The sequence below is a fragment of the Lagopus leucura genome, unplaced genomic scaffold (genome assembly GCF_019238085.1).
Source record: "Lagopus leucura isolate 7727_CA_CO unplaced genomic scaffold, USGS_WTPT01 Super-Scaffold_100018, whole genome shotgun sequence".
NCBI lineage: Eukaryota > Metazoa > Chordata > Aves > Galliformes > Phasianidae > Lagopus > Lagopus leucura.
Genome location: NW_024962272.1, coordinates 9168884 through 9181022, shown reverse-complemented (window position 1 = coordinate 9181022; position 12139 = coordinate 9168884). Strand labels below are relative to the sequence as shown.

At 39.3% G+C, this 12139-nt stretch overlaps 1 protein-coding gene across 1 annotated transcript in view; it reads right to left on the bottom strand.

Annotated features, from left to right (window-relative positions):
* Positions 1-9245: 9245 nt before the first annotated feature.
* Positions 9246-12139, bottom strand: part of OSTF1 (osteoclast stimulating factor 1) — a 20560-nt gene continuing 17666 nt past the window's right edge. The window contains exon 10 of the mRNA XM_042877379.1: positions 9246-11650. Coding sequence (XP_042733313.1) covers positions 11592-11650 — 59 coding nt within the window. The 3' untranslated portion in view covers positions 9246-11591. The remainder of the gene's footprint in view (positions 11651-12139) is intronic.

Here is a 12139-nt window from a genome sequence, read left to right as displayed (position 1 = left end):
ACTATATCTGTTCTGCCTTTAAAAGTGAGAGTTAAATCTTCTTTCCAAGTAACAGTTAGAAGGCTAGGGAATAAAATTAGTAGGGAAAACATTTTTAATGAAGTGTAGGAGAGGTACAGTGTATCTTGAAGTATCATGATATCAGTGTATCTTGAAGGGAAACTGGAAATTGCTAACCATAAAACTATATTTAAATATGAACTACACAAGTCTTGGCTCTTCCCTGACTGTTTTCTATTTCCTCCTTCATCCTCTGGGCTAAGAAAGAAGTTATTTATATATAATGTTGTATACTTCATGAAAAAATAGAAAAGGGATTGGAAATTAAGCTGGACTTTAGTCCACTAGCTAAAAGATGCTGCAAGTACACATTCATATTTCAACAAAGAAACCATCCTGAAGCTAGAGTTTCTTGCATGTATGTCCACTCATCTTTTCTCTTTTTTAAAAAAATCTAGTATTTCATGCTAATTCCGGCATAAAATTTCCTTCAGATGATCTCCCATGCTGCCAGACTGACCTCATCCTAATTTCTGGATGTAGTTCCATGGTAAAGTATTTGAAGAACAAAAAGCTACAGCTGGCTTCAGATCACATCTAGATTTCTGTTTTGGGCCTGGAAATCTCATGTTAGTTAATACACTTAGTTACACATCCTGCTCTATATCTACTTCTGGTTTATTGATGTACAACTCAACTAGGCAAAAGCAACATTCAGTTGATTAGTGAAATGAAAATAAACTACTGAACCAGTATTACTACAGAGACATGGAATAAAAGTTCATGTAAGCTGAGATGATTATGTTTAATAAACTGATCAGCACTAAAAATACTCTCTATTTTTTTTATAATGGGAAAAAAAAAACTAGAACGTTCTTCTACAAATTAGACATTTTTCCTTAACATGTAAGTGTAACATTCTTTCTTGAAGAAGGGAATTATGCGAAATTCAAGTCAAGAATTGAAGTCAAGAGTCTAAAGTGAGGAGATATTATTTTGTGCTATCTTAGTCTGCATCACTTAACCATAAATGAAAAAAGTGGGCAAAGCACTCAAGAATCCATTTTTTTCAAAAGGATTTTACAAAGTCTGTTTGTGTAGCTACCTTGTGCAGGCAGTACATTTATTTGTATAGTATAATGATTAGGATCGGGTCAACACTGAAAACAGAATTGCATAGAGGATGTAGTGAGGTCTGACCCAGGTAGGAGAACCACCAAGTTCATGACCAAAGTCTATTTGGTATGGTAGCGAAGGTGATGCGCCTGGGTCCATCAAGTTATGGGCAAGATCAGTTTTCAGAGCATAGTGTGTAGAAATCATTAGTTTATATGGCTGCATCTAAAATAAAATAAAAATTGTTAAATAAAAAAGATCTCATGTATAGGAGCAAATATCAGTGTTATATGAACTTAGCAGCATCTGTGTCAAACCGTCTAACACAAGTGAAAACTTCTCTGAAGCATCCTCTAAATGGCTTCCTCTAATCATTCAGTGCGTAATTTAACTGCTGTTAACATTTTTGTAAAAGGCAACTTTTGTCCTAATATAGCAGTCAGCGTAACAAATGTTATCCAGCCATCACAGTTAAGATGGGTGTGTAAAACACCAAATGTGGGGAAAGCATTTTTCACTTCTTTCACTTGAGACTCTGAAATTCCCCTTTCTTTATTAAAGCCAAAGAAAATGCTTCCTAGAAACAAGGAAATTAGTTTTAACAAATAATGATTTCATTTTAAGGCTCCAAATCAAGCAATAGATATGAACATTAAATTATACAACCATTTAATACTACGTTTATGTTGTTGACATGGACTTGCATAAAAATAATGTTATTACACTAGCAATAACACATAAGTATCTAACATGCATTGCCCTCATTTGGCTGGGGCAGAGTTGTATTTCATTGTAGTTGGTACAGTGTTAGTTTGGATTTATTACGAAAATAGTGGTGACAATATGTGGATATTTTAGTTGTTAGTTCCTCACACTGTCAGAGAAGGGCTGGGGGTGCCCTGGCAGCTGGGAGGGGTCACAGCAAGCACAGCTGACCCAAGCTGACCAAAGAGTTTTTTGCACCATATGGCACCACACTCAGCAATAAAAGCTGAGGAAGAAAAGGAGACGGGAGGAGGGGAACAAGAGTTGAGACATTTGGAGTGACAGTGTTTGTCTTCCCAAGAAACTGTAATGTGCAATGAGTCCTGCTTTCCCAGAAGTCATGAACATCTGCCTGCTGATAGGAAGTTGCAAATGATTTTCTTATTTTGCTTTGTTTGCACAAGCAGATTTTTGCCATTCCAGTCAAAGTATTTTTATCTCCACTCATGAGTTTTCTTACTTTTACACTTCTGATTGTCTTCTCCACACCACCTGGGGAGAGTGAACTCTGTGGAACTCAGCTGCCTGCTGGGTTAAATCTCAATACGTATGCAGAAAGGTACCCTGCTGTACAAACTCTTTCCTTTTTATATCTGAGAAGACAAGTGAGTTTCTACGAAACCACAGTTCAACAAAAAGTTTAGATTTATTAAGTCCCTATGCTAGAGGTTTTTTTTCATTTAACTTTTGTTAAGTTTCAAGATACTGTTGGTACATATATTTTAGTCTCTTTATTGTTGAAGGAAATCACAGAATGCCAAATTGGTTGAGGCTAGCAGAGCCCTCAGGGTGCTCTCGTCCAAATCCTGCTCTAGCAGGGACATTCACAACCAGGTGTCCAGGCCCATGTTCAGGCAGCTTCTGGAGATCTCCAAGGAGGAAAGTCCCCAGCCTCTGGGCAGTGCTCTATTACCCTGACAGCACAGAAGTGCTACCTGGTGCTCAGAGAGAGCCTCCTGTTTTCCAGTTTGTGCTCACATCCTCTTATGCTGGTACTGAGCACCACAGAAAAGAGCTTGGTTCACATCCTCTCACCAGATAACTACAGACATTGGTATGGGGGATCCTCCTTGTCTCCAGGGTTGAACAGCTCCAGCTCCCTGTTCATAGGAGAGATGTTCCAGTCTTATCATCATCTCCTTGGCCCTTCAGCATACTCTCTCCAGCACATTAATGTCTCTTGTGTACTATGGACCTAGAAGAGGAACCAGCATTCCAGGCATTCCCTCACCCAGCACTGAGGGAAGAGTCACCTTCCTTGGCCTCCTGGTGAGGCTCTTCCTGAGGCAGCCCAGCATATTGTCAGCCTTCATGGCTGCAAGAGCATGTTCCTAGTTTATATTAGTCTGGTTACAGAGATAAGGAGAAGATTACAGTGTTTTTCAGCAGGTTGTCCAGTTTGGACAACTGGAAAACTAAAACCAGCACACAAGAATATCATATTTAATTTGAATTTTAAAGTACTAGAGTGAACTGCAAAGAATAACAGTGGGCAGGTTCTAGGAAATTGGTGTCACTAGGAAGACTGCAAAGTAACAAAGCTTAGCTTATTAGCAGCTAGGCTTGAAATGCAGTATCTCTTAAAATGGTAACAGGATGCTAAACTAGAATCTCCCTAACATAACGTGAGTAATACTGGAACCTGGAACAATAAAATTAAGAAAGCTTGCTGAAGATCTATCTAATACAACCTGGGACTGGGCAAACTCAATGGAAATGATTCCTTGGTAAGCAGTTAAGGACACCATGCTATAGAGTGGAAGCGACTCCTTAATAATTCTGTAATTCTGCAATAAGCGTCACCAGAGCCTTGCAATCTACTTTCTCCTCTATGAAAAGGTCCTTCCTTATCAAACTCATTTATCTTGAATTATCTTGCCACATCTACTGAAGTAATTCAAGCATTTTCAGCATCAGTTGAAGGAGAGGACGTAAACTGTCAGTTCTCAGAGATCTTCCTACTGATGAGAAACTATTTGCATTTGTTCAGCCTCTGCAATGGTTCCTGCTTTTAAATAATTAGTGTCTGACTCAAGAAGGTTGAAATTGTTTAGTTGCATGAAATTTGGCTCCATGTGGAGTACTTACAGAACTGAAACTGAATTGGCCACCTTCCCTGATTAGATGCAGTCCTCTAAGCCCAAGCAATCTCTGCAAGTTCCCAATATATATAATACCTGCTATTCAACCTTTTCATTAACAAAACGTTTACAATACTGTTGCTTTTAGCATAACTGCAAGTAGTCCTGACATATTTTTGTTCCTTTGTTCCTTTTCTGTTTTAAACCTACAGCTAGGCAGCAGGATGTTAGATCTCTGTGGGATTTTCTACGAAAATAGCAAGAAATAGAAATCTTGGGGAAAAACCTAAATTAACTTCTGTAGAGAAGTAAAAAATTGATAGACTGAGAAAGAAATGTACTATTCTTCATGAGTTTTTGATTAAGTTAAATGTGCCATGACTTTACCTACATTAGGGAAATTATCTGAGAAGATAGATACAGAGAGCTTATGGGTTCAGGGTTAGAGAAGTCAGGGAAGGAGACATCTTAGTGGGAGTCTGCTACAGGCTACATGGTCAAGAAGACCAAGTGTATAAGGCCTGCTATAAACATATGGGAGCACCTTCACCTTCACAAAATATATCTCTCATGGTGGATGTCAGCCACCTTGATATCTGTTGGAGGGACAACACAGCAGTGCACCAGAAATCAAAGAGGTTCCTGGACTGTGTTAATGACAGCTTCCTCTTCCATGTGTACAGGAACCCATGAGAAAAGGTGCTATGCTGACCTTGTCCTCACCAACAAGGAGGGGCTGGTTAGTAATGTGAGGCAGCCAGGGCAGCCTTTGCTGCAGATCAAGAAATGGTGGAGTTCAGGTTTCTTAGGGCATCAAAGAGAATATGCAACAAGCTTGCTACTTTGCTGAAGGGAAGAGAAGCCCAAGAAAGCTGGTCATAATTCAAGGACTATCTCCTCCAAGCCCAGAAGCAGTGCGCCCTGAGAAAAAGGAAGGCAGACAAGAATGCCAGGAGGCCTCCATGAATCAACAAGTCGCTCCTGGTCTTACTTAAGCTCAAAAAGAAAGTCTACAGGGAGTGGAAGCAGGGAAGGGTTACTTGAAAGGACTACAAAGTTGTCCAAATAGCCAGAAACAAGATTAGGAAAGCTAAAACCCAGAAAGAATTAAATCTAGCCAGGGACATAAAGGGCAACAGGAAGAAATTCTGTAAGTATATCAGCGTTAGGAGGAAGACCACGGAAGATGTGAGCCCTCTCCAGAAGCGTCAGAAGGGATATGGAAAAAACTGGGGTGCTCAATGACTTCTTTGCCACAGTCTTCTCTGGCAAGGGCTCTAGCCACACTGCCCAAGCTGCAGAAAGAAAAGGTAAAAATTTGGAGAAGGAAAATCTACCTGCTGTAAGTGAAGATCAGGTTCGAGATCATCTAAAGAGTGTGAAGGTACACAAGTCCATGGGAATTTATGAGATCCATCCATGGATTCTGAGGGAACTGGTGGATGAAATTGCCAAGCTGCTATCAGTCATATTTGATGGATCATAGCAGTGTGGTGAAGTTCTCACTGTTTGGAAAAAGATAAATATTACCTCAATTTTCAGAAATGGAAAAATAAAGAAGATACAAAGAACCTCAGGCCAATCAGCCTCACTTCTGTGCCTGGCAAAATCACGGAGCAAATCATCCTGAAAGCCTTACGTGGGCTTTCCCATGAGCACATGGAAAATAAAGATGAGGTGGTAACCAACATGGTGTCACCAAGAGCAAGTCATGCCTAACAAACTCAGTGGTCTTTTATGATGAAGTTACAGTGTCAGTGGATAAATGAAGAACAACTGATGTTCTCTACCTGGACTGTTGCAAACCACTTGATACTGTCCTGCACAACATCCTGGCCAACAAACTGGAGAAAAATATATTTAATGGATGAACCACAAGCTGAATAAGGGATTGGTTGGATGGCTGCACTCAGAGAGTTATGGTCATAGCTCACTGTGGAAGCCGGTGAGGAGTGGCGTTCTTCAGGAATCAGTGCTGAGACCCATGTTATTTAACATCTTCATAGGCGACACGGACAGTGAAATCAAGTGTTCCCTCAGCAAGTTTGCAGATGACACCAAGCTGAGTGGTGCAGTTCACATGCTAGAGGATGCTATCCAGAGTGACGTGGACAGACTTGAGAAGTGGACTCATGCCAAGCTCATGAAGTTCATTTAGGCCAAGTGCAAAATCCTGCACCTATGTTGGGGCAGTTACAAACACATATATGGGTTGGGAAGAGAATGTCTTGATAGCAGCCTGAGGAGAAGGATTTGAGAGTGTTGGTTGATGAAAGTTTCAACATAAGCTGGCAATGTGTATTTGCAGCCCAGAGGGGCAACTGTATCCTAGGCTGCATCAAGAAAAGTGTGACCAGCAGGTTGAGGGGGGTGTTTCTGCCCCTCTGCACTGGTCTCATGAGATTCTACCTGAAGTAGTGCATCCAGTTCTGGGACCCCAAACACAAGAAGGACATGGCACTGTTGGAGCAGGTCTAGAGAAGACCGTCAAAGATGATCAGAGTGCTGGAGCACCTCCCCTGCAAGGACTCTTCAACCTAGAGAAGTCTCTGGGAGGACCAGTGTTCAAGAGGCATCTGGATGACATGCTGCGTGATATGGTTTAGTGCTAGTGGTGGCAATAGTGATGAGGAGTTGGGCTAGATGATCTTGTAGGTCGTTTCCAACCTTTTGATTCTATGATTCTATGACCATACAGTGACCTTCCAGTATCTGAAGGGAGCCTACAGGAGAGCTCCCTACAGGGAAGCTTTTTATAAGGGCATGTAGCAGCAGGACAAGGGGAAATGGTTTTAAACTGGAAGAGGGTAGATAGAGGTAGAGGAAGACATTCTTTACTGTGAGAATGATGAGATACTGGAACAGTTTGCCCACAGAGGTTGTGAGTGCTCCCACTCTGGAAGTACTGAAGGCCAGGTTGGACGGGGCTTTGAGCAACCTGGTCTAGAAAGAGGTATGCTGCCTATAGCTGGAGGGTTGAAACCACATGACCTTAAAGGTCGGTTCCAACCCAAACCATTCCATGACTCTATGATTCTATGATAAAATGAAAATCTTCAGTAAAAAAAGTCTCAAGTAGATAACTAACGCTGTGGAACTACCTGCATCATGGGAGTCTGCTGAGCACAAAATATACATGAAAAGTAGATGTAAATTTTGAGAATATAATTATAATCTCCACAGAAGGTTGAGGATTAATACCAGTTTAAGATTTCCTTGTAGACGCAAAGTCAAGTAGAGGTGTGACTGTAATAAAACTGTGAACAAGGATCTATATATATTCATAGTACACAAATCAAGAAAACAAAAATAGGTCTGTTTTGAGCTTCAGGTTTTCCATTTCCCATGTATCTTTACTCATTTACAAACAATCAATTCAGATGGTTAATCGGATCAACTAGAAACGTGATTAACTTTTGAAAGTCCAGTGTCCTTGTGGTACTCTGAAATCTTAAAGCCAGCTTTATGTTAAATATCATTACAGTCTTTTCAGAGTCAGCTTTCAGAGAGAAGAGGAAAGAAGAAATACTGATTTTCATGCTAAGAAATATGAGATATTCCAAATATTCCATCTCTGTAAGAAAAACGCTCCCAAGTGATGGCGGAGAACAGACACAGATTATTGTTCCAATACATTCAAAGCTGTAAGTAAATTAATGGGCTGATAATTGCTAGTAAGAAAAAAATCCTCTCAAATTTGCTTCAAGGCTTCAGTGAAAACTACCCCACAAGGCAGTGGGGTAAGTTACAGAGTCTCTCCTAACTACATGAACTCCATGAATGTAGAAGAGCTAATTTTGAAGACTTGTGCTGTTACCTTTGCCACAAGCTCCCTCAGCCTTTGACCTTTAAGTTGCTTGTGACAATAGGAAACTGCCAACCCTCTGTAATGGAGAGGAGCAGTATTAGCTGGACCACTGCTTTTTACAGCAATGTTCACCTATCATTTGAAGACTCACAAAGTGTATCTCCCAGCAGAGTTCTCTGGTGTACTATCAGACTTGCGTCAGTTAGTTAGTGGCTCAACACTGAGTTTCACATGTGGATGGAGTAGCAGTGAAGCAGTATGGTACCTCATAAAGTTGTTCCTCTGTCATAGATTACTTCAACCATCCCTAACTCTACCCTAGAACTTCTAAGATTATGTATTTCTGAACTGTTTTTTGTTTTTTTTTTTACTATTTTTAATTTTTAGCTTTTCCAGCTTTACAGAGTAGCTTTTAAAAAACAAACATCTGCTTAGCAAATCAACATACGTGATTTTATATCAATTTTCTTTTGAAATTGATTTAAAAAAAAAAATAATAATCCTGTTTCAAGTTGTCTAAAACCATTTCTGCTTGTCTCTGCCACTGGAGATCAAAGTACAGCATTGTAAATAATGTCTGGAAATACTTAGCTTCAGCTTACCTCTGTCTCAAGAAACATGGGATCCACAGCCTGTTATTTCTTATTGTACTTTGCATCTTTGTTATATTTCAGTGGCTTCATTAAAAGACAACAGCTGAAATCTTTAATTCATGGACATAGGCTGCATGCTTAAAATATTTGAGCATGAATAGCATGTAACCAAAATGACTGCAAGGTCACTTTAAGCAAAGTTTTTTCCTTGGTATAAAACTCAAGCACAGGAGCTGTCTTCACAAACTAGAATTCAGGAAAGAGGGAATGTCCTAAACTGTAGGTGTTAAGATGGCGGACTAATTAAGTTTAAACATTTTATGTCACTTCAGTTGTTTTAACCAAATTACTTTCCAGGCAAATGATCTTTTCAGAGTTGAATTCAGTAAAGTGGGTTTTGTGATAGTAAAATACTATAGTAACTTGAAAAATATCCACATGGAGTGATTATCTAAGAATTTGATAAAAGACAGTTTAAATATTTACAAAAAACAGAGACTAAGCATTTGGCTGTTCATGAAAATTTACAGGTTTGAAGAAGCCCCAGATAAATCAGAATTTCTGTCCCCGACAGCACAGCATTTCAAACTGAGACTTAGCTACTTTTCAACAGAAAGGCATATACTTTCATGGGGAAGTATCTGAATGTGGAATTAGAAGCTTGACAACTACCATTTTGCCACTCTGATTTTACAGACTTGGAGCCGGCTTTCCTTGGAGAGTCTCTTACCCACATACCTGCAGTGACACTTTGGAGAAAAGTAAGGGTGGAAAGTAGGTTTGTATAAATGGTAAGATACAGTAGCATTTCACTCTGGCTATAATGTGAGTTTTGCTTTATAAAATTTCTATATATATGAAAACTGCTATGTAGACAATAAGTCATTTATTTTCACAGTGAGTTTTATTTCACGAGATGAGCAGACAGTTGCATGAGAAAAATGCAATTCTAAAAAAATTAGCAGTAACTTTAGTTGAAGAAATGGGCTACAGCATTAACTGCCTTCTGATGTGTCTCTCCCTCAGGACACTCCAGTAAGGACTTTACAAAGGCAGCATGTGGGGGGATCCAACTTGTATTTCTGACATTAGCCTTCCCTTTCAGCACCCAGATATTCCTGCAAGTGAGCAAGCCAGTCTTCTGGCAGTAGTTAAATCTAAATACATTAGTATAACATACAAACGTTAAGTCCGATCCCACAATTAACTTTCAGGATGAAAAGTCACAGAAGACATCAGATTAGAGTTAACATAAAATCTGCTTTCAAACTTCTGACAGGCAAGCAGTAATTCTGGGGAAAAGCCACGCCCTCCATGAAACAGGGATTTTGACCTTGTGATCTTCATTTATGCAGAAAGAAGGCCCATTTCACAGACACAGGAAACTTCCTCCTTCTCCCCCCTTTTTACGTGTCTTTTGCATTAACGTGCTTGCATTGTGCAACTGCACCTTTAATCAGCAGCACCCAGCCTAACACAGGGCCTGAATGTGCTGCAAATGACCTAGCAAAAATTACCAGCTGATAAAATGTGAAGCAGGACAGTTTCTGCCTATTGAGTCCTGCTCAATAATTGTTCTAATGAAAGCTGAGAGGAAAACCTGGTGGCTTTTCTTTCTTCCCCCTCTAGAATTTTCACTTCTGAGTTCACAAAAAAAATGAAGTATCGCTTTTCAGCTGACCACAGTATTTCACACGACTGGAACACATGATTTAACACTTCAACAGTTTAGAACTAAAATGCTTTAACTCTTCTACAACGGAAACTATTTGTAGATCACTGTTTGTGCAATGTCTCAGCCTCACACTGTTCTGGTCAATCTAAAGCAGCTTTCTTTGCATGTGTTCATTTGAAAACCCTTACCTGTATTTTCTTCTTTCTAGGATAATATGAATATCTGATTCAATATATCTTAGAACTGTAATCTTAGTGCTCTAGAATAATTTTAAAATCCAATGATTTTCTTTTATCCCCCATCTTTCACTCCTTTCGTTGTTGTGTCAAAGTGTCAAAGACTACGTGGTCTTGGACTGAATCTGTCAAAGCTGCTAACAGGGAAATTAGTAACAAATTTACAAAGCTAGACTGTACTGCAAATACATGCCACACTCCCTTCCTATGTGGGCAAAGAAATATCCCTTAGTCACGTGCAATCTTTGGTTGCAGCTATTTGAGCAATCTAAATTAGTATTTATTAAATTCTATAGAAAAGCTTGAAAGTGGCTCAATCTTAGCTCTCTTTAATTCACAGGAAGAAACCATACTTTTAAAAAAATGTTTATTCAGATACCTCTCATAAAGATACCTGTAGTATATTCAATATACATCTTCCCTCATTCCTTCGAAAACACTTAAGCTTTGAGGTAATTTAGGACAAAATATATATAAGGGCACTTAAAAAATAAAAGCAAGAGATCAGTAAACAAATTGTAGGCAGGATAAATAGAAAAATATTCAGTCTTCCTTTCATTACAGACAGTTTCAACAAAATGCACTTCAAAAAGCAAAATAATCAAGTCACTAAGTTGAAAATTAAGTGTATTTCTCAAGCAAAACTGACTTAAGCAATTATTACACCTGAGTTTACATTTCAGGAATAGGGCCCATAACAGTACAAAAGAAAGAGCATCCAGGGGCAGACCTTGATCTCCCTATCCCTTATACTCAGAGGGACAGAAAAAAAAAAAAAAAGAAGAATACTCAAAGCTATAAATTTGTATGCTTTCTTGCTGGCTCCATGTGGGTAGAATATGGTCTCTCTCTACAGCAGCATCTTCATTCATGCCTGTCTCACTGCACAAAGGAACCTATTCCTGCAGAAGCTTTGGGGAATGTTAGCATGGGTGACCCAGAGGGTCACCAGCTGTCCCAGAGGGACCTTTTAAGTTTGAAGAGTATTATTCCAGAGATGCAAGGCACTTGCTGGGAAGGTCTGAGATGAAAACTGTGCGTTTGGAAGACTGTTCCTCTGTCCATTCAATAGATAAGAGAGGTAAGGCTATGCCACACATCCCCTATCAGATAATTCCAAAGGAACTCTGATCTAAAATGTGGCATCTTCTGATATGCATGAAAATTATTACTTTGGAAAGCATTACTTCATTCTCACTTATATGCTAAATTGGAAGACGGCAGTACTCTAAGTAAGATAGTTTTATAGCTGTAAAGATATGCTTTGGGAATGAAATAAGAACATAGGTTGTAGTTCTCTAGGCTGAATGAAAAAAGCTAATCAGAATCTTCATCATCAAGGTATTCCTCTGCATTACTTAATGTTCGAGCTGTACCTGGAAAGAAACAAAGTTTTCTTTTAGTCTGAGATAAAAATTAGACAAAGCCTCAAACACAACAACAAAACAAAACAAACTCCCCACTGATTTACAGTGCTTGACAATTAGTATATGAGAAAACTGATTCATGTATCATTTAGTTATGCTAGCACTATACGGATGTTGGGGCTGAAGATCTGCATCTCAAACATGGAGTTCTTCAGTAAGGTCTGCAGTGACGCCACAGTCCTTCATTCAGTGACTAAGCCAGTCCACACCTCCTAGTCGGTTCCCAGTGACTCTCAGGAGCCATCTTCTGGCTCTATAGAAGATTTGCAGCAGAGCTGCTGCTAATTTTATTTTCTGTATATATTATCTTTATAGTGCAAACAAAAGGATGACCGAGTTGACAGACAACTCCACAGTTTTCTTCCAAATGCTTAGTTGGCTGCCGTTTTTAACACAAAATTGAATACATTCCACCTACTGTCTTCTCTTTCCTCATTA